Genomic DNA, 22,460 nt, shown 5'->3' with positions numbered 1-22,460 from the left:
ATTCTGGAGTAATGACAATGTTCTAAAATTGACCCTGGAGGGCAGGCCATGGTGGCTCAGCAGGCAAGAATGCTTGTCTGCCATGCCAGAGGACCTGGGTTCAATTCCCAGTGCCTGCCATGTTAAAAAAAAAAACAAAACTTTAAATTGACCCTGGAGTTGTACGTTCAGCAATACGATGATACGGTGATTAGTGATTGTGTGCTTGATAGTTGGAGTGGGGTATAATTACATCTCAAATTAAAAACAAACAAGCATTTGTATTCTGAAATATTTCCAAATACACCATGAGCTGTAAAAATAGCACAATGAAGTCTACTCCCAGTTTTCCCCATGGACACGTTAGATTTATTATGGCACAAAAACCAGCCATGAAATCGACACCGGCATGACGCCGCCTCACTGAGACTTCGCCAGCCCGACACACCCCTTGGGTGAGCCTGTGGTTCTCTGCTGCCTTCTGAGGTGCCTGTGTGGCTCTTTCTCATGCACATGTCTGTGTAATTCTTTCTCATGCATGTGCCTGTACATGTGTGGTTCTCTGCTTTCTCATACTGTGTGTGTGGTTCTCTGATTTTTCACACATCTCTGTGTGCGTTTCTCTGCTTTCTTATGCGTGTGCCTGTATACTTTTGTATTCTCAAGTGTATCTGTGTTTTTTCTCTGCTTTCTCAGCCGTGTGCCTGTGTACTTCTGTGTTCTCACATGTGTCTGTATGTGTGTGGTTCTCTGCCCTATTCTCACACAGAGCTGTAGAACCACAACTGCCATCAGATTAGAAGGGTCCCCTCGGCACACAGCTCTCCCTCGGGCTGCCCTCCTCCGCCCCATGCCCCTCCCCACCCTTCCCAACCTGACCATTGCTCACCTGCTATCCATGTTAGAATTCTGCCACCTTGACTTTGAGTCAAGGCGTGAGTGACACGCCTTGGTTCCCGCCCAGGCGGTGCACTGGGAGCAGTGAGCCCCTCTTCACCACTGCAGGGCAGGGCGGCCGGGTACACACTGGAGCCTGCTTCCTCCCCTGCTGTTGGCCACTTCAGCTAGAGCTGCGGTAATGCTAGCCCCCTCTCTCCATTCTTCCCAGACCTGGGCCTGCACCCCAAGTCTTCACACTCCTCCACCCAGGAGGACACAGTGGGGGAGCAGCAGCCTCACTCCTGGGCTGCGAAGCGAGCACTGAAGATGTCCCGTGAACTGAGTGGAAACAAGTGCCAGGAAAACCCCCTCTTCTTGTAGACCAGGCAAACTTTGCACCAGACTGGATGAACCGAGAGTCTAAGCCCCTCAGGAAACTCGCGTGTCATCTTGTCCCACACTGACACACCCGCTACCCGGGCTCGCCTCCCTGTGCTGATGCAGAGTGGCCAATGTCCTCTCCAACGTTTCCAAACACATCCTCGGTGGGTAGCTAACAGAAGGCACTATCTTTGCCTGAAGCAGAGGCGTGGGGTGTTACCAACTCTTCTTTCCCGGTTGGGGGTGCCAGGAGACCCCTGATTTAACCACCCAGACAGGTCCTCGCCCCTGTGCACACCGAGCTGGGCCCCACTGGGGCTTCTGTTCCGCAGGTCTGGGTGGGGCTGATGCTGCTACAGGGAGCACACCCGATGGTCCACATGTCCATCTGCGGGGGACGGCTGGCCCGGTACTGCCTCGGCAGCACTGTGGCTCCCACACCCCAGTCACTGGGGCTAAGGCAGGCTCCAAGGACAGACAAGCACTCCCATCCCAGCTCAGCCCCAGGGGACACTCTGCACCTTCCTCTGTGGAATGTGCAGACCCCACAGCACAGGGACCTGAAGGAAGTCAACATGGCGGAACGTGAAAAGAGGGCCCCAAGGTAGGGCGGTGCTGTGAGGATGCTCCAGGATACAGAGACAGGTGGGAGGGGCTGGGCTCCCTGCCCACGCTGCTGGGCTGTTGGGTCACCTCAGCCACAGCAAGCCTAAAACACATCTGTGGCAAACTGTTTATTTTTAAAATAAATATAAAAATGACAACTCCCAGCATGACATTTTCAAAGTTTACTTCATGCTGGGCTCTGAGGCTGTACAGAGACCAAGCAAATCCCAAGAGCTACTACCCTGCTATATTAGTTTGCTAATACTGCCAGAATGCAATATACCACAAATGGAATGGCTTTTCAAAAGGGGACTTTAATAAGTTACAAGTTCACAGTTCTAAGGCTGTGAAAATGTCCAAACTAAGGCACCCAAGAGGTTGCCTTCACTCAAGAAAGGGCTGTGGGTCAGGAAACCCTCTGTCAGCTGGGAAGGCCTGGGGCTGCCTCTGCTGGTCCCTTGGTCCGGGGCTCTGTTGCTCTCAGCCTCTGTTCCTATGGGGTTCCACCCTTGGCATATGTGGGCCTTCACGTAGCTCCTGTGGGACACAACTCTGGGTTCTGGCTTGCTTAGCATCTCACAGGAAGGAACATGGTGATGTCTGCTGGCCCTTCATCTTCAAACGTCTTGGTCTCATGTCGGCTCTGTCAGCCCTGAAGCAACTGTTCTCTGAGCATCTCCATCTAGGGTTCCTCCAAAATGTCTCCCCTTAAAGGACTCCTGTAGACTAATCAAGACCCACCTTCACCAGGTGGGGTCATAGCTCCATCTAACCAAAAGGCCATACCCACGATAAGGCATGGCACAGCTTAAACGGAAATAATCTAATCACAAGGCCACAACAACTGGGAGGGCCACACCTCCCCAGAGATAATCTAATTGAAATGGTTTCCGCCCTGCAGTACTGAATCAGGATTAAAGGACATGGCTTTTCTGGGGTATACAATGCTTTCAAACCTGCACACCTGCTGTCAATACCTACTAACTATCTCCAAGCAGTCACAGTACAGCTTCCTCCCATGTGTTCCCAGCACAGAGGATCCCACAGGAGCAGGGTGCGATGGGACAGTGCAGAGGTGGATGTCTGGGCGACACTGTGAGGCCCCCCTACCCCTCCTACCCGCCTATGGTTCCCCGGCTGCCAACTCTGCCTCAGCTCCGGCCTCAATGGCAAGACTGGGGATTTCCGTTTACCCCAATGACTTTTTCCCACGACCAGCACAGTGTTGGGAGAGCCCGAGACACAGGCTTGGCATTCTCTGTGTCTTCCGTATGTCAATGAACAGAGTCTCTCTTCCAGTGGGAGCAACAAAGATTTGCCTCAGACACATCCGAAGGGCCAAGAAGGCACAACTGTTTTTGCACAAAGAGCTTTATTTCGGTGCTGGCCCCGCTCACCCAGGCGCCTTTGGTGGACAGATCCTGGCATGCTGCTGCGGTGAGCACGAGCCTGCTCTCAGCGGAAGCAGCCGCTCAGAGGCACAGGCATCTGATAAACACTGCCTGGCGAGCTTGGGTGCTTCCACAAAGGCAGTCTATGTCTTAACGGCTAAAAGCATTATAAGCAGAGAGATGTGACTGTTTCCACAGGATGCTGTGGATTCCGTTTAGGAGAGCCATGCAGAAATGGCCTGGACTGACCCTCCAGCTAACACGAGGTGGTCACTGAACCAGAGGCTGAGACGAGGTAGTCCAACTTTGTTTTGGAAACGGCCTTCTTGATGTAGACCCAGGCTTGGAGAAGTGACCCACATGCAGTCCCAAGGAGGGCCCCGAACCCCACACCTCTATGCCGATACAGGCACAAGTGGCCCACGGCTTGGACCACACCACCTGTGGGGCCCACACAAACACAGAACCCAGGACAGCGGTGAAGACCCTCCACCTGGGAGGATGTGCTGTGGTGTGGGATGCCAACCACATGTGGGATGGTTTTCAAAAGCTGTTCACCCATCAAATGGTGACACAGCTTCCATCTGGGAAGACGGCACAGCGTTGTCAAAGTACTCAATGCCATGAACTGTATCTTTTTTATTGTTTCCACGGAGATGTGGCCCACCCAGTTGTGGGTGGTAACTTTTGATTACATGGTTTCCATGGAGATGTGCCTCCACTCATTGAAGGTGGGGTTGCTTACTGGAGCCCTTTAAGAGGACTACATTTTGGAAAAAGCTTTAGAGCCCATGCAGTCAGAGACCTTTGGAGATGAAGAAGGAAAATGCCCCTGGGGGAGCTTCATGAAACAAGAAGCCTGCAGAGAAAGCTAGGAGGTGTCGCCACATGCGTTTCCAACTGAGAGAGAAACCCTGAACATCATCGGCCTTCTTGAACCAAGGTATCGTTCCCTGGATGCCTTAGGTTGGACATTTCTATAGACTTGTTTTAACTTGGATATTTTCACGGCCTTAGAACTGTAAACTTGCAATTTAATTCTCCTTTTTAAAAGCCGTTCCACTTTTGAGATGTTGCTTTCTGGCAGTTTGCAAACTAGAACACTATCTTTAATGACATCATCAGAATGCAACAATTCTCTTCAGAGGTATTAGTAACTATACTTTGATTTTAAACTTGAGAGATTTTAGAACTTACAAAGCACTGCTCCATCTGCCCCTCCTGACTTAGGGAAGGCCAGAAAGGAGGCTCAGCCTGCAGCGCCCGGCCACATGAGGTCACCTCCAAAAGAGGATGCTCTCCAACATGGCTGCTGAGAAAGAGCTCCCGGGATAGGCAGAGACACTCTCGGGCAGCAGGAGACGGAGACAACAGGACCAAAGGTGGAGAGTCCTTGGTCGAATCCTGGCTGAGGGGACCCCTGGGGCATGGGTGCAGTCTACACTCAGGGATGGGGGCTGTGTTAGGGCAGCTCAGATGAAGGACATAAAGGAGTCCTTAGACTGCTGCAAGGTTTCTGTGCGTCTGCAATCACTGCAGAAGGAGAGGTTCACTTGTTGAGCTTGGTGACAGCTATGTAGGATCTCATCATACTGTTTTCCCCACTCTCACATAAGCTTAATAATTTCCATAATAAAACATGCTTTTTATAGACTGAAAAAAAAGTTTTAAAATATCTGGCCCTTAGCCAAGTATAATCAAAACTCGATATAGGCTAGCCAAACAGCAAGTAACATTTAAATGGAAACTTATAAATAATTAACACCTATCTTAGAACAACAACAACAACAACAACAATGTGTCTCCCTAATCAACAGAGACACTTCTAACTAGAATTCTGGTTAAAGAAAAATAAAGGTAAAATACATCTTGCAAAAATAGCTCAAAAGAAAAACAATTCCGCGTCACCTGTACTGGGTCACCTACACTAAAATGAAAAAGGAAATCCGGCAGGAGCCAACAGAGAAGGTACTGTTGAGGGCAGTGAGCCCAGCACCCAGCTTGATACAGCCCAGGCTGACTGCAGCATTTTACAAGGCTCTGCTGCGTTCCACTCACATGGTGTAGAAAAGTAAATCACTAAAGATGAAAAATATGCATGAGTACCTACCCAACAACTTACACGTGGAGTTTATTTTTTAAACTGCTGCCTCGACTCTCTTTAATACAGGCCGTTTCTGGGGGCAGCAAGATCACTGGCGGTTCTCTACTAACTTGCTTTCAGCCACCAAGTGCGAGAGAACAGGTCTTCACGTGCCAGTATCACCCTCCCCTGGGGTACAGGAAAGCAACACTTACCAGTATGTGGACTGCAGGAAAGGAAAAAAAAAAAAGTGATGTTTCATGTACTTTAGTTTACAACTGCTGGAGCAAGAAACATAGACAGCTTCATCTATCGGGAAAACTACTGCTCTAAAAGAGGCCAGAAAACCGTTCCCAGCTCAGCACTTGCCGGGGCAGTGGAGGGGCCGCCTGGGTGCTCACCGTCCATCTCCACCAGGAGCTGGTTCAGAGTCTGCTCCTCCTCGGTGCTGGAGAAGCTGGACATGGTGGAGGAGCGCTGCTTGCCCACGGCATCGATCTCGTCAATGTACACGATGCAGGGGGCCCGGCTGCGAGCCTCCTTGAAGAGGCTCCGCACGCGGGCAGCACCAAGGCCTGGAGGGACAGACGGGCCAGGATGCTGAAGCATGACAGGAAAGGGCACTGGCTTCTTAACATACATCAAGTTCTTGTGCCAAAGACCAGGCACACTTTTCCAGGGAGGTCGACGTCTAAGTGTAAACAAGCTTCCTCCCGCCCAATGAAACCAGCCCTTCTGTGTTCTCCAGCACAGGGTGCTCCCGGGCAGCCCTTGCAGTGTCCTGCAGGGCCAGGGGCCTGCCAGCCCTCCAGGACTCCCTCAGGCCAGTGGCTTCAGAGAAGACCACCATCCTGGACTCCAAACTCAGTGTGGGTCTCCCATTCTGTTTCTCCTCCTCATCGCCAAGGAGCTTGATGGTGAGGGAGGGGTGAAAAGAGAGCTGCCCTGGTCAGGGAGGTGGGCAAGGCAGACAGAGGGACAGGTGGAAGGACACGTGGGTGGGACAGATAGAGGGATAGGATGGGCACTCCAGCCCACCCCTGCCCGAGTCAACGCCTACCTCCAATGACCTCTACAAACTCTGGGCCGGCCATTGCCAAGAAGGGCACCTGGGCCTCTGTGGCCACCGCTTTGGCCAGCAGGGTCTTTCCGCAGCCAGGGGGCCCGAGCAACAGGGCGCCCTTCGGGACTCTGGCACCAAGCTGAAGGAAACGCTCCGGGCTCTGGAACAGCAGCAAAGGCAGACACAACCCTGAGTGCTTGATGTCTGGGAGCACGCTTATGCAATGGCTGACGTGAGAGCCAGCATGTGGATTTTCACAAAAAGGCTCAAGTGACTCTGGAAGGGGCCTGGAGCTTCGCCTGTGACCTGTGCCCAGACTATCTGGCAGCTGATGGGAGGGGAGTGGTGGACTGTGAAAACCTTCTGCCTTGTAACACCTGTGCACTGAGCAGGTGTTAATGGATTCACAGGCAGGCCGGCAGGTGTACCATGCCCAGGGTACAGAGTGCCTACAGAGTGAAGACAGACTGATGGTGCCTGCTTATTTGAAGGAAGAGGTCAGTGCTCAGCACATGGCATCTCATCAATGGAATCCCACTGGAAGCACAAGAGTGCTGAGACCCCAGGTCTCCCTCGGGCTTAGTGCATGGCTCTCACCTTCAGATAATCCACAAATTCTTTGACCTCTAACTTGGCTTCGTGCATGCCTGCTACATCTTTGAAGCTGACTCCTTTCCCTGTCTTCCCATCCACAATGGTGAAACGAGCCATTTTAAGCTGATTCTGTGTAGAAAAGAAAAAAGGTCAGCAATCCCCAACAAGGAAGGAAAATTTCACAACCTCACCATCTGAGACCCAGACTGTCCACTCAGATGCTGACACCCCAGATCCCAGCCCAGAAGCACCAGCCCAGGCTCACTCCATTCATGGGGCACAAACAGAGGTTAGGTGGTCATTTTTTGGACATACAGGGAAAACGGTTTCCTTACATAATTCATTAGTAAGTTGTCTAACAATTTGCCTTTAAAAATACTGCAAAGATTTCCTACAGAAAAGATTAAAGAACTATTAGATTCTTAAATACAAGTACTATGAATGATACTCAGGATTGAGGAGCCTTGCTGAAAACGTTAACTGGTCAATTTCTGGAGCTCAATCTGGCAAGACAGATACAGCTCTTAGGAAGATGCATTCACTTAAATGAGCTCCACTGCGAAGATCAACTCTCCAAATAATGAGACGTGCACTCAAAATATACACGTGCATGGAATTCATTACTTGTATTTAAAATACAACATATAAACATAGAGAGACATGCAAAAATTATAGAAATGGTTAAATAAAACCCACTGTAGCTGACAACCAAGTCCCACATGGCCACTAAATGGGAGGGTGGGCCATGGTGGCTCAGTGGCAGAGTTCTTGCCTGCCATGCCAGAGACCCAGGTTCGTTTCCCGGTGCAGCCCATGCCAAATAAAAAGGCAGGGTGCACGTCTCTGGCTACAGATGCAGAGCTATGCTCAGGGTGCAGGAGCGCCTGCCAGCATCAGCTCCAAGGGAACTCCGAGAGGGCCCCCATCTCCCAGCACCCTCAGCCAGCCTGAGCGCTGCGGCCACCCACCCTGCAGACCTTGAGGACACTGAACGATGCCACCACAGGGGGGCACTTCCCCAACACGGTACAGTTATTCCTTTAAAGACAACCTATAAAATCTCTCCGTTTTTTCACCTAGTAGGGGAAACCAAAAAAAAAAGCTGATACTGAAAACTGCAGGATGAGCTTCTGAATCTCAACTCCCTCAGCTCAGGTTCCCCACTTCGGGGAGAGGGACCCTGTTAAGGTGGTTACCATCTATCCACAGGTGAATTTTCACCCTCTACCTGTTTCATACTTTAGGAAGGAAATATAGACAAGCACAGAGATATCCTCACACTGCAAGCTCAGCAAGATGTAATCTGTATTACTTACGAAAGCACTGAATCCACCTTCCCTGCCCGTCATTCCAGCCAGGCGGAAGACATACCAGAGGATGGCCACACCCACCGCGGTCATTCCCACAGCATAAAGGGCACTAGCGTGAGGAAGACAGGAGGTTATAGAGCGAAACTGGGCACCCAAGAGAGAAACTTCATGAAGTCTGCCGACCTCTGACCACATCACCCAGGTGTGAGACCAAGGGGTACAATGCGGTGGTAGTGGAGACAGGAGTTCACACCCAATTTCCACCCGTTATCCTCTTTCATAAGGTCTTCCCAAATTTTTAGATAAAGCATAGAAATGTTAGATATATATACTTGTATTCATGCAGCGTGAAGCCAGAGCAGCTTGAAGTCACACTCCAAACCCCAAGTACCTGGCAGCCCGTAGCAATGCCAAGTAAAAGGAGTTCTGTGTATGTTTGGTAGATATTATTTCAGGATAGGATGCCAATTTTGATTACTAAGGGAAACTAATCAAAGCTGTGAAAAAAATAAAAAAAGTGAATCTTTGCACTTAAACCTGGGGAGGGTCTGCCTTGGCCCCTGCCTACCCATCACAGCCTGTAGAGAGCCCAGGGCAGGGTCTCAGACCTCTGTGCTTTGAAGAAGTCAAGGGACTGGAGAATTTAAGAGTTCTTGTTATGTCAGTCACATCATGTGTCCATGAGTCAACATAAACCAATCTCTAGGTCCTGGCTTCAAACACTGCTCCAGCAAGGCCGGCAAATAATCTAAGTAAAGTTGCGTCCTGCTGAGGGGCTGCTCAGGTGCATGGCTGAGTGCCACCCCTACCCCTGATAGCTGCTGCCATGTGTGCCTCTTCCTGCTCATCCTTCCATGTGCCAACTGGTGGAAGACAGCACCCCCAGACATGCTGGATCAGGAAATGTCTCAGAAAGCTGGAGTATCTCCAACAGACTCAGCTGTTTCCAGACCTCCCAGCATCGTACTGTTCAATCTCCCACAAGGGACTCTCACCCAACATGGGCCAAGAGAGTTTAAGAGTTTCATTGGTTGTGTATGTCACGCACACTTGCAAAGCAGAGCCTGATTAAGTATAGAGATGACAACATACTTTCCAAAGAACCCCGTACGCTTGTAGGAAACTGGGATCCTGTCTTGGCCTGCGATACCCAGCTCATCTTCCGCTGCACGAAGCTTCTCCTCAAACTTGTCGATGTTTGCAACCTGCATTCGGTACATCAAGGCCAGCCGCTGGGGGAGCGAAGCAGAGATGGCCATTAGAGTGAGGAGCGTCAGAGCACACTGTCCTCACATGGGTGGCAGTGAGCCGGCCCCCATGCATTTCTCACAATGGCAGTGCTTTGCAAGAGGAGGCTCTCAGCAGCTGCTGGGAAACGGCTACGGCACATGTGGATACCCACACAGAGTACCACTGTATGGCTGCCATGGGCGACTTTACAAAGCAGAGTCTACTCACTAAGGTCAGCAACGGATGATTCTGGGAGCTTTGACACAGGATAGCACAAAAGGTAGTGAACCTCTGGCTAAATCAGACATTCAATAAAATGGAGTTATTTTAAATTCCAAATTTTAATCCCTCTACCATCACACAAAGTGGGTCTCCCAGGCATTTTCATTCTCCACCATAGTCCCTCCTTCTTTAACCTCTGCAACGATCACAGCCGGGGTCAAAGGCAGACCACCCAGTGTTCCATCCAAGGCCAGGAGGGCACAGGCAGAAGAGGGAAGCAGGGCGTGACGGCTGCTGTCCCAACACCTCACTCTGTTTCCTACAAACCCTACACTGCTAAAAGGGAATTCTGAACACTTTGTCTTCAAGGGAGCTGATTCTTCAGGTGGACTGTCCAAAGATGGGCCTAATATAGAAGCTAAAACAACCCAATGGGTTGGAATCACTGGGCATCTACTCAGTGCAGTAAGAGCCGGCCCGCCTGGGCCTTCAGTCTCCATCTGGGGATGTCCAAGCCTGTAGCCTCCACCTTGGTTCTGTCAAGGAAGGGTCAAACAAAACAGAAATTGCTGCCCAAAGATGAAGTGACCCTTATGTGTGAGACTAAAGCAAAAAATGTTTATTTGTTACAAAATTTATATTTTGACTAGAGCATTTCCTAATATAACTCATGTAGATAGTTTGATTGAATGTCATGAGTATTTGGAATCTCAGGTAGGACATGAGATTTTGTTGGTTTGTCCAGAGTGATGCCCTGATGAATCCCAGAGTGATTTGATCAGTGACTGGGAAAGTATTTGCAAGCCCCCTCAAGGAATGGTGAGAGTGGGGAGAAATTCAACTTCCCCAAGTTGAATTCTTGATATTCTCACAAGCAGTGTGGATAACCAAAGCTATAGGCTGAGCCCCCAGTCTTGGGGTTTGTTCATATGAAACTTAACCCCACAAAGGATAGGTCAAGTCTACTTAAAATTTAGGCCTAAGAGTCACCCCCAAGAGAGCCTCTTTTGTTGCTCAGATGTGGCCTCTCTCCAGCCAACACAACGAGCAGTCTCACCACCCTCCCCCTCGCTGTGTGGGACATGACTCCCAGGGGTGCGGACCCTCCTGGCAACATGGGACAGAGATCCTGGAATGAGCTGAGACTCAGCATCAAGGGACTGAGAAAAACCCTAGAATGAGCTGAGAATTAACATCAAGGGATTGAGAGAACTTTCTCGAGTAAAAGGGGAAGAGTGAAATGAGACTAAGTGTCAATGGCTGAGAGATTCCAAATACAGTTGAGAGGTTATCCTGGAGGTTATTCTTATGCATTAAGTAGATATCACCTTGTTGTTCAAGATGTAGTGGAGAGGCTGGAGGGAACTGTCTGAAAATGTAGAACTGTGTTCCAGTAGCCATGTTTCCTGATGATGATTGAACAATGATATAGCTTTCACAATGAGACTCTGTGAATGTGAAAACCTTGTGTCTGATGCTCCTTTTAGCTACTATATCAACAGAAGAGTAGAACATATGGAATAAAAATAAATAATAGGGGCAACAGATGTTAAAATAAATTTAGTTTGAAATGCTAGTGGTAAATGAAAGCGAGGGGTAAGGGGTATGGTATGTATAATCTTTTTTTCTCTGTTATCGTTTTATTTCTTTTTCTGTTGTCTTTTTATTTCTTTTTCTAAATCGATGCAAATGTTTTAAGAAATGATGAATATGCAACTATGTGATGATATTAATAATTACTGATTGTACATGTAGAATGGAATGATATCTTAATGTTTTGTTTGTTAATTTTTTTAATTAATTAAAAAAGTTAAAAAAAAAAAAGATGAAGTGACCAGCAAAATAAGCCCCAGAGCTGTCTATGCTTGTCCATGTGTGTGCTGTAGGGTAACGCTTAGAGGCAGCCCTGCCTAGCCCCTGAGGGAATGATAGCCATGAAGAAAGGGTGCCTGCCTGCTCAGGGGCTTCCTGGCACTGGGTCTTCATGTTTAGGGAAGTAGCTCTGCACACGTGAGCACCAGCGAGTCCCCACCAGCCTGTGCCCAGAGGAAAGGGCTGGCAGGAAGAGCAAGGGCTGAACCCCAACCCCGCATGGCTGGACCTGCCAGGTGCCCACAGGGGATGGCTATGAGGGTAACAGGTGGGCTGGCTTCTCCACCTGCGAATGGCTGCTAGTGGACCCCACACTGCCCTGGTGGCAGTAGGAGCTTCTCAGTAAATCTTTTCTGGGGAGAGAAGACACTACCTAAGAGGGACTAGGAGGGTTGTTTCCTAAAGCAACAGCCTGGTCTCCTCCAGTCAAGGAACTGACAACGCTGCGGCAGATATTTCTCAAGCACCCGCCCCAGGTAAATCAGGCACCTTAAGGTGACATCCTTACTGAGAGGGTCTACGTGGGACATGACTCCCACGGGTGTGGACCTTCCTGACAATGTGGGACAGAAATCCTAGAATAAGCTGAGATTCAGCATCAAGAGACTGAGAAAACCTTCTCGATCAAAAGGGGGAAGAGTGAAATGAGACAAAATAAAGTGTCAAAGGCTGAGAGATTCCAAACAGAGTCGAGAGGGTATCCTGGAGGTTATTCTTACGCATTAAGTAGATATCACCTTGTTGTCCAAAATGTAATGGAGAGGCTGGAGGGAACTGGCTGAAAATGTAGAACTGTGTTCCAGTAGCCATGTTTCTTGAGGATGACTGAATAATGACATAGCTTTCGCAATGTGACTGTGTGATTGTGAAAACCTTGTGTCTGATGCTCCTTTTATCTACCTTGTCAACAGACGACTAGAACATATGGAATAAAAATAAATAATAGGAGGAACAAATGTTAAAATAAATCTAGAGTGAAATGCTGGTGATTGGTGAGGGGGAGGGGTGGGGGTACGGTATGTATGAATTTTTTTCTGTTTTTATTTCTTTTTCTGAATAGATGCAAATGTTCTAAGAAATGATCATGATGATGAATATGCAACTATGTGATGATATTGTGAATTACTGATTATGTATGTAGAACGGAATGATCAAAAGTTAAGAATGTTAAAAAAACACTGAGAGGGCAGTCCTAACATCCTGCTTACGTGGACTGCATAGCACTGGTTCTAGAGCACTCCCCTAAAGTCCTGCCCACATACTTCCCAGAATAAAGTCTCCATGCTCTGCCTTCCTACACTCCCGGTACCCGACTCTGGCTCTCAGAACCCTGCTGCCACGATGGCAGTGGTTTGAGGGACTCCTGCTGACACGGACAGACAAGGGCAGATGATGACCACCCCAGGACCGAGGCTCCTGCTCCTGTTTCCAAGGCTGGGCCCCCGGCTTCCATCTCTGAGGCGTTTCCTCAGAGTGCAAATGCCCGCTGCCCTGTTAGTCACTGCCTCCCCTGCCCAGCTCTGGGATGGCCCCATCACCTCAAACCCAGCCCGCCTGCAGCCAAGCCCCCTTCTGCCAACGATGCAGCGCCACACCACATCACAGCCCCAGGCCAGCTGAGTGGGGCTGAGGCACAGGTCGCTCCCCCCCACCCCTGGTTGGGCCCCCCTCCGCAGGCACCGCCATGGCTGCGGACTTGGCAGCACACGCCCAGAATACTGCTGACAACTGTGCCGCGAGCTCGCCTCAAGCTCCCCACCCTTCACAAAGCTGCCTGGAAAGCCCACTTTAAATCTGAAGATACTCAGACCCCATTTTAAGAAAACCCACCGCATGACAAAGCACCAGTGGGAGGGCTCGCCCACGGGTGCCTCACTCACCGGCCGCCCGAACACCACGGCTCCGGGGTGCAGGTAGACCTCCACCAGGTCACTCTCGGGCACCACCTGGACACGCTGCACCTCGCCCTTGGCCAGCATCTCGTTGACAAAGTCACTCCAGGAGATGCTGCCGCCGCTGCTGCCCAGCGCGTTGAGGAGGCTCATGACGACTGCGACCACCAGCAGGGTGCGCAGCCGCTCGCGATACATCTGGTCCTCCCTCTCCTTCCGCCTCCTGTCCTCTGCACCAAAAGGCAGCCACAGAGTGAGGTGTGAGGCGCCAGGGCCCCTCGCCTGGGGTGGTCTGGGCCCTACCACCCGCCCCATACCGGCTGTTCCAGAAAGCTCCTGGACACTACTACTCGGCTCCTGCCCTGGGCCCCCAGGGCAGAAGGGTGGACCCCACCTGCTCAGAGCACACAGAACCTGCACAGGAGCCAGAATACCTCCAGGGCCTCAGGCCACAGCTCTGTGTCACATGCTTCAATTGTACAATCAACAAGGCTGATTAAATCTAAGTATCAAGACAAGACTTACAGCCCACCTGCAAGCTAATAATAAAACAAATCCCTTTGTGCCCCACCTGATAAAAAAACAAAACCTCCCAATCCCTCTAAGATTTCATGTGCTTTCCCCTCCCCACTCAACCAAATATCCTGAACTTTTTACTTAACAGGATGAGTAAGATTTAAAAGTAAATGTGGGTAGAATGCTTGATTTTCATGCAGGAGAACTGAGTTCAATGCACTTCCACAAAAAAAAAAAAAAAAAAAAAAAATTAAATGGTGCTGCAATAACGGGATACTCACACGGAAAAATAATGAAATGTGACCCTGCTATACAGCACACACACAAAAAAGTAAATGTGTATATTTTGAACAACCGCGTACATGGGACATAACATCCAGGTGAAAGTCTCCCTGGCAGCATGGGAGAGGACTCCCAGGGATGACTCTGGCCCTGGCGCCATAGGATCAACAATGTCATCTTGACCAAAAGGGGGAAAAGAAGTGTAACAAATAAGTTAACAGTGGCTGAGAGACTTCCAACAGTTGAGAGGCTACTCTGGAGGTCACTCTTAAGCAAGATTCAGTTAGACCTTGTGTCCTATCATAACTTGCCAAACCCCAACCAAAACCATTCCAGCCAATCCTAAAGAACACCTAGGGTAGTATATAAGATTCTACAAAGGTTCCAGGCACTACGGTAACTTTTCAGAAACCTACAACCCTTAGATGGGTCCCTGGTCCAGATAAGTCCTGAAACTTAGAGGGCCCAACCTCTCCAGAACATCAGATAGTTTCCTCTTCCTACGCCATATTAGTAACAGCCCCTTCCAACATGGGAAAGTTAGAATGGGCATAGCTCAAATATTCCTAAAGAGAGGGATGGAAAGATCAAAGGTGATGGTGGAGTTACACAGAAAAGGTAGGGTTTAACAAATGAGTATGATTGCTGAATCATTATATTGATATTTCTTTTAGTCTCCAGTATCTTAGAGCAGCCAGAAATAAAAATCTAAAATTGTGGAATTGAAACCTATACCAAACTCTGAAATCTGTTTCACAAATAATTGTTGCGATGTGTTATGAAATTTATTGCTTTTTTTCTGTATATATGTTATTTTCACACACAGAGAAAGAACAAAGTCAATTGTGAGGATAAAATAATATTTATTCCTGCTAGCCTCAGGATCAGCTAGAAGGAAAAATCTGAGATGATGGCATGGCAGCCCATGACAAACTAACTCTGGGACCTGTCCTGTAACTTTTTGTTGACGAGTGCTTTGAAAACTATTGCTCTTTTCTTTCTTTGCTTTGTATATTTTACAATTTAAAAAGTTAAAAAAAACAAAAAAGTAAATATGTATCTTATTCATAACAATATTTGAAATAACACATCTAAAAGAAGAGTAAAAATATTTAGTCTATAGGTGCATACTGGAGACCAGTTAATTAGAGAATTTTCCCAGAAGCTAATTCTTACTAGAACCATCAGATAAATTATCCTCAATTTCCATTACTCGTTACTGGATATAGAGAGCACCACACCCCATTCTTAGAGTGGAAGAGAGAGGCAGGCCTCTGTCCCTGTCCCCAGGACTCTCAGGAGGTGCTTGCACAAACCTCTGAAGGAAGAAAGCGGCCAAGCAGGGTGAAGGCTAACAGAGGAGGGCATGCAGGGACAGGCTGTGGCCTGGCAACCCCAACAAAGGCCTGAAGTGGGCGTCACAGCCAAAGGCAGGCAGAAGCTCCAGCACAGCAAAGAGGGCGATTCTCTCTGGGCTGACAGCAAAGAGCAGAACATAGACTTCTGTAGCCCAAATGGCTGTGAAAATCCACCTACTGCAGTGAGGTGTGTGAGTTTCCCCTCTGTGCCAGTTTGAAAGGGTGTACGTACCCTAGAAAAGCCATGTTTTAATTCTAATCCCATTTTTTAAAGGCAGCGTTTCTTCTAGTCCCTATTCAGTACTGCATGTTGGAAACTGTAATTAGATCATCTCCCTGGAGATGCGACTCAATCAAGAGTGGCTGCTAAACTGATTACGTGGAGACGGGTCTCCACCCATTCTACATGGGTCTTGATTAGTTTACTGGAATCCTATAAAAGAGGAAACATTTTGGAGAAAGCTGGACATTCAGAGAGAGCAGGGAAGAACAACACAGCCACAAGAGAGTGTCCACCAGCCAGCAACCTTTGGAGATGAAAAAGGAAAACGCCTCCCAGGGAGCTTCATGGAGCAGGAAGCCAGGAGAGAAAGCCAGCAGATGACCCCATGTTCACCCTGTGCCTTTTCAGATGAGAGAGAAACCCTGACTGCATTTGCCATGTGCCTTCTCACTTGAGAGAGAAACCCTGAACTTCATCAACCTTCTTGAATCAAGGCATCTTTCCCTGGATGCCTTAGATTGGACATTTCTATAGACTTGCTTTAATTGGGACATCTCCACAGCCTAAAAACCGTTAACTTGCAACTTACTAAATTTTCCTTTTTAAAAACCATTCCATTTCTGGTATATTGCATTCTGGCAGCCAGCAGACTAGAACACCCTCCAAACTCATTAATGAGACAATCCTCTGAGCAGCAGCAGCAGGTGACACACTTCATCAATACAATACTGCATGCCAGCATCCCGGGGAAGGGTGGGTATTACCACCAGGCACACACAGGAAGGGGAGCAGCTGCCAAGGCCATACAGCTGGGAGGAAGGCAGCGTGGCCTGCCCACCAGAGCTGAACCTGCTGGACTCGTTCAGGGGGACCGTTCTCTACAATGCCCAGATATCACCAGGTAGCAGACTTTCCAAACTCCTGTAGTCCACAATGCCTCTGGAGAAATACATGTATGGCTTTCTCCAGTGCTGCCGAGACGCGCCCATACCCATCTCTGTCCTCAGAGCTTCGCCCATGAACTAAGAATTGCAGTCTAGCAATTCACATACTCCCTCATCCCAAACACACATCCACTCGGAGGAAGAGTTCGTAGCCCCAGGAGGCTACTGGGTGGGCTGACCCCTGTTCACATCTCCAGGAAGTGGACAGTCTGTGCACAGAGCAGAGAAGGGGCAGAAGATGCATGCCTGGCCCATTCTCCTCCTCTGTGCCCAGCAGGGAATGTGCCAACAAGCACTGCCAATGTATAGCCCAGTCAGGTCTACTACACACATGCTACTCCCCTCCAAATCCAGTTTGGGGGAATTAAACATTTTTTTTTCTAAGTGGGAGATGACGTCTAGGGGTGTGAGTCTCCCTGGCAACATGGGAGAGGGCTCCCAGGGAAAAGCCTGGCCCTGGCCCTGTGAGATCAACAACGCCTTCCTGACCAAAAGGGGGAAAGGAAATATAACAAAATAAGGTATCAATGGTCAAGAGAGTTCAAATAGAGTCAAGGAGGTTATTCTTACGCAAGCTTCAGTTAGATATCGCTAATTGCCATGGTACGCCAAGCCCCAACCAACAGGATTCTTGAAAACCTTAAAGAATACCTGGGCTCTACCTGAGATGTTATAAAAGTTTCGCTAAGTTTATTTTTCAGAAACCTACAACCGCTAGATGGTTCCTAGGCCAGGTTAAACCTAGAAACTCAGAGCTACTCAGTCTGTCCAAGAGCATCAACCAGTTGCATCCCCCTACCCAAAAACGTCAGCACCACTTTTCAGAAAGAAGAAGCTAGAATGACCACTGCCCAAATATCCCAAAAGAGTGGGAGAAGAATCAAAGGAGAAGAGGAGTTGTAACAGAGAAGATAGGATTTAACAAATGAATATGACTGCTGAATCACTAGACTGATATTTCTTTTTACTCTCCAGCATCTCAAAGTAGCTGGAAGGAAACACTTGAAATGGTAGAACTGTAATCCATACCATATGTGCTGGTTTGAATCTGTGGTGGACCCCAGAAAAGCCATGTCCTTTAAGTCTTATTCAATATTGCTGGCTGGGAGCTTTTTTATTGTTCCCATGGAGATGTGGCCCTCTGTTCTAGTTTGCTAGCTGCCAGCACGCAACACACCAGAGACGGATTGGCTTTTAATAAAAGGGAATTTATTTTGTTGGTTCTTCAGAGGAAAGGCAGCTAGCTTTCCACTGAGGTTCTTTCTTACGTGGAAGGCACAGGATGGTCTCTGCTGGTCTTCTCTCCAGGCCCCTGGGTTCCAACAACTTTCCCCAGGGTGACTTCTTTCTGCATCTCCAAAGGCCTGGGCTGAGCTGCAAGTGCTGAGATGAGGAATGCTGAGCTGCTTAGCAGTGCTACGTTGCAATCTCCCATTTAAGCACCAGCCAATTAAGTCAAACATCACTCACTGCAGCAGACACGCCTCCTAGACGACTGCAGATGTAATTGGCAACAGATGAGGTTCACGTACCGTTGGCTTATGTCCGCAGCAACAAGACTAGGTATGCTCACCTGGCCAAGTTGACAACTGAATCTAACTAACACACCCTCCCAATTATGGACAATAACTTTTGATTAGATGGCTTCCATGGAGTTATGACTCCATCCATTCCAGGTGAGTCTTGATTAGTTGCTGGAATCCTTTAAAAGAGGAAACATTTTGGAGAGAGTCCCTTTTTTAGAGCCACAAGAACCATGAGAGTCCAGGCAGCCAGAGACCTCTGAAAAACATTTCCAGGGGAGCTTCATGAAACAAGAAGCCTGGAGAGAAAGCGAGCAGATGCCACTATGTTTGCCATGTGCCTTTCCAGTTAAGAGAAACTCTGAAGTTCATCGGCCTTTCTTGAGTGAAAGCAACTCTTCTTGATGTCTTAATTTGGACATTTTTATAGACTTGCTTTAATTGGGACATTTTCATTAGGACTGTAATCTGGCTACTTAACAAATTCCTCCTTTTTAAAAGCTGATCCATTTCTGGCATATTGCATTCTAGCAGTTAGCAAACTAGAACGCCATACTTGGAAATGTGTTCTAAAACTCCTTGTTAAATGTACTTTGAAATGTGTCACTTTATAATAATTGTATTTCACAATAAAAAAAAGTTAAAAAAAACCCTTTTGATCAGATTAAAAACATAAGCCCAATGGAAAAGGGTTGGCACAACATGAAGGCATGGTTAGATAGTATATATCGTTGTAACATATTTTTTATAATAATATTTGAAGCTCAAATTCACAAAACTAAATAAAGGGTACCACTTAATTTAGAAAGTGAATTTATTCTTTCAGGGAAGTAGTTGATTATTTAAACTCTGGTGGGTTGCGGTGGTTTGAAGCTGTATGTACCCCAGAAAAACATGTTCTTAAATCAAATCCATTCCTGTGGGTGTGAACCTATTTTAAGTAGGACCTTTCGATGAGGCTACTTCAATTAAGGTGTGTCGCTTTGAATCTGTTGTGCACACCAAAAAGCCAAGTTCTTTCATGCTCATTCAGTATTGCTGGGTGGGAGCATCTTGACAGTTTCCATTGAGATGCAACCCACCCTATTCTGGGTGGTAACTTTTGATAAGATGATTTCCATAGAGACGTGTCTCCACCCATTCAAAGTGGGCTTGCTTACCGGAGCCCTTTAAGAGTAAATCATTTTAAATTGAGTAGATTAAAATACTAGTGATCAATGAAAGGGAATGCTAAGGGGCATAGAAAAAAATGCCCCTTAGCATTTTTTGCTAAGGGGGGGGGAACAAAGGTTAAAATATATTGGGTAGATGGAAACACTAACAGTCAATGGGAGGGAGAGGTAAGGAGTATGGCATGTATGAGCTTTTTCTTTTTATTTCTTTTTCTGGAGTGATGCAAACATTTTAAGAAATGATCATGGTGATGAATATATAATATGTGATGATATTGCAAGCCATTGATTATACACCCAGTATGGAATGTTCATATATTAAGAATGTTCCTGTTTGTATGATGTTTTGTTTAGTCAATTAAAAAAAGAAAAAGAATTAATGGATACAGTTTTGAGGCAGCCCAGTTCTTGTCAAAGGGCAACTGCTAAATGTATAACTAAATTTGATGTGACATGTTTATACCTCTGTATAACTGACCTCTGTAAAAAAGACTGATTTCATAAATAACTTCAGTATCATAAAAAAAAAAAAAAAAAAAAGAATGAACCATTTTGTAAAAAGCTACAGAGCCCAGGCAGCCAGAGACTTTTGGGTGAAGAAGGAAAATGCCCCAGGGGAGCTTCGTGAAACAGGAAGCAGGGAGAGAAAGCTAGCAGACTTTGCCACGTGCCCTTCCAGCTGAGGGAAACCCTGAACTTCATCAACGTTTCTTGAGTGAAGGTAACCTCCTGCTGGTGCCTTAATTTGGACATTTTCACGGCCTTAGAACTATAAACTTACAACTTAATAAATTCCCCTTTTTAAAAGCCGTTCTGTTTCTGGTATATCACATTCTGGCAGCTTGCAAACTAGAACAAGGTGTAACCTGCCTCATTCAGGATGGGTCTTCATCCTATTACTGGAGCCCTTTATAAAGGGAAGCAAGACAACAGAGAAAGCCAAGGAAGCAAGAAGCAGAATTTCATGTGAGGCGGAAGAGGAGAGACCAGCAGATGCTGCCAGGTGCCTGGCCATGTGGCAGAGGAGCCCAGGTTGATCTCCAGTATGAAGCACCGCCTTGATGATGCCCTGATTTGGACACATCTTTGGCCTCAAACTGTAAACTAATAAAATGACATTAAGCCAATGCATTTCATGGTACTTGCTTTGAGCAGCCCAGCAAACTAAAACACTGTCCATTCAAACAACTTTTTATCTTCTTTTCTAATTAAGAATGTTGACAGTCACCAAACTTGGCAACCATAAGCTTGTTTAAGAAATCACTTTTCACACAGCTACTCATGAGGGGACCCTTAGCAATCAGGATGGGTGCTAGTCTTCCAGAAGCCTTATAGGACCACGATATCTATTTTCAATACCAGCAGCGATTCATTTAAGACACCCTAACTCTGAAGTCCCATTTCCCTGACCAGGCGGCTTTTATAAATTGAAAGTATTTATGAATACACACCCCAGACTATACTACAACACTGCCACTCTTCCTACTTCACCTATAATACTCTCTAATAGCCCCTGTATAAAAAAATATGTGAACCAATTCTAGGATTCACAAGTGTACATTCTTGGCATGTGAAGCAGGTCTATGTTTTTAAAAGACATGATTTGGTTTAAGAGAAGTCAGCTTTGCACTTTTAGTAAGAATTTCAGAAAGAAAAAAAAGCTTGGACTGAGGCTTTAATCAACACCTCCTCTGTGTTCTCCCTGACCTCCAGCAGCTCATACCCTGGCCAAGTTCCTTGCCACCTGAGCCCAGGTCCCTCTCTAGGGGACTGCCAGGTGAGCAGCAGTGGCGTGGGGTCCACCACGGCAGGAAAGCGACAGCAGACCTGTCCTATGACCAGCAGTACTGGGTGTTATGCTCCTTAGGGGATAAGAAGCACAGCAGCTCCAACTCAGAGCAGTTATTTTCTGGAAGCTTCTATGATCCTCTAGTGAAACTTGAGGTTTCCCACAGATCCTCCCCCAGCCTCTGGACCCCCCTCAGGCAGGAGCAAAGCACAGCGGGAGAAATTCACACGCCCCTGCCTGAGTATACAGTGTACGAGGTAGGCCTGGTCACCTGGTCCTGGCGAACAGCTATCCAGCCATGCTCTCAGGGCAGGAGGACCCAAAACAGCCACTTCTAAAAGCTACTAGGTGACACATGTCAAGGGCCACAGAAAGCATTTCCTTTCCTTGAACCCTGAATCCCACTTTTGAACGTTAACCTAAGGAAACCAGCTTTAAAAATATATATATCTGTAGCAATGACTAGATAGGAAAGTATGAGGACCAGTAGCAGAAAGACAAAACGAAAACAGTAGGAAGGAGATGGATATATGACACTAGAGGACTGAGGAAAAAGGTAAGATTTTGAGGTATGGGAAGCAAAACAAAATCTGACCCTGAGATTCTAACATAAAGTGACATTTAAACACCCTAAGATGATAAAAAGCATTTCCTCTACTGGAAGACCCTCTCCGTCCTTCCCATCAAGTCCTGAACTTCTCTCAGAGGCAAGTTCCAAGGTTAATTCCTCTGGCAGCTGGGAGGCTGCTGGCTGCTGGTACTGGGCCGCACAAGGGCACCTCTGGGGTTCATTCAGTTTGTAGTGGATTATTTGCATTTGTGAACAGAATATTTCAGGCATTTTTTTTATTCCTGTATACTTCTGGTAGTTTGTTTAGGCTCCCTCAATAAACTGCAAGTCAAAAAAATAATAATAATAAATTTTAAAAAATAAAATAAATAAAAAAATAAACTGCAAGTCCAAAGAGTGCTGAGTCACAACTTCAGTGTCTACTGCCTGGGTGCTGGTACAGTCCTGTCCCAGAGGTGCTAAGCAATTCCAGGTGGCATGCCCATGGCAGCCTCCTACGGGAATACTGGCACTTTTTGTTGCCAAAATTCCTCTTCAGGAAGAAGATGCCAACTGTAGTTGGTCAGCTCAATCAGGCAGT

The 22,460-nt window shown here is 47.4% G+C and overlaps 1 protein-coding gene across 1 annotated transcript in view; it reads right to left on the bottom strand.

The window, feature by feature from the left end:
• Window positions 1-22,460, bottom strand: part of SPG7 (SPG7 matrix AAA peptidase subunit, paraplegin) — a 45,252-nt gene that overhangs the window by 16,036 nt on the left and 6,756 nt on the right. Inside the window, exons 4-9 of the mRNA XM_077133310.1 lie at window positions 13,491-13,732; window positions 9,379-9,518; window positions 8,293-8,395; window positions 6,980-7,105; window positions 6,380-6,542; window positions 5,721-5,894 (exon numbers count right to left, since the gene is read on the bottom strand). Of these exons, the coding sequence (XP_076989425.1) occupies window positions 5,721-5,894; window positions 6,380-6,542; window positions 6,980-7,105; window positions 8,293-8,395; window positions 9,379-9,518; window positions 13,491-13,732 (948 nt within the window). The remainder of the gene's footprint in view (window positions 1-5,720; window positions 5,895-6,379; window positions 6,543-6,979; window positions 7,106-8,292; window positions 8,396-9,378; window positions 9,519-13,490; window positions 13,733-22,460) is intronic.

The sequence above is a fragment of the Tamandua tetradactyla genome, chromosome 16, assembly GCF_023851605.1.
Source record: "Tamandua tetradactyla isolate mTamTet1 chromosome 16, mTamTet1.pri, whole genome shotgun sequence".
NCBI lineage: Eukaryota > Metazoa > Chordata > Mammalia > Pilosa > Myrmecophagidae > Tamandua > Tamandua tetradactyla.
This window is presented reverse-complemented; position numbering and strand designations above follow the sequence as displayed.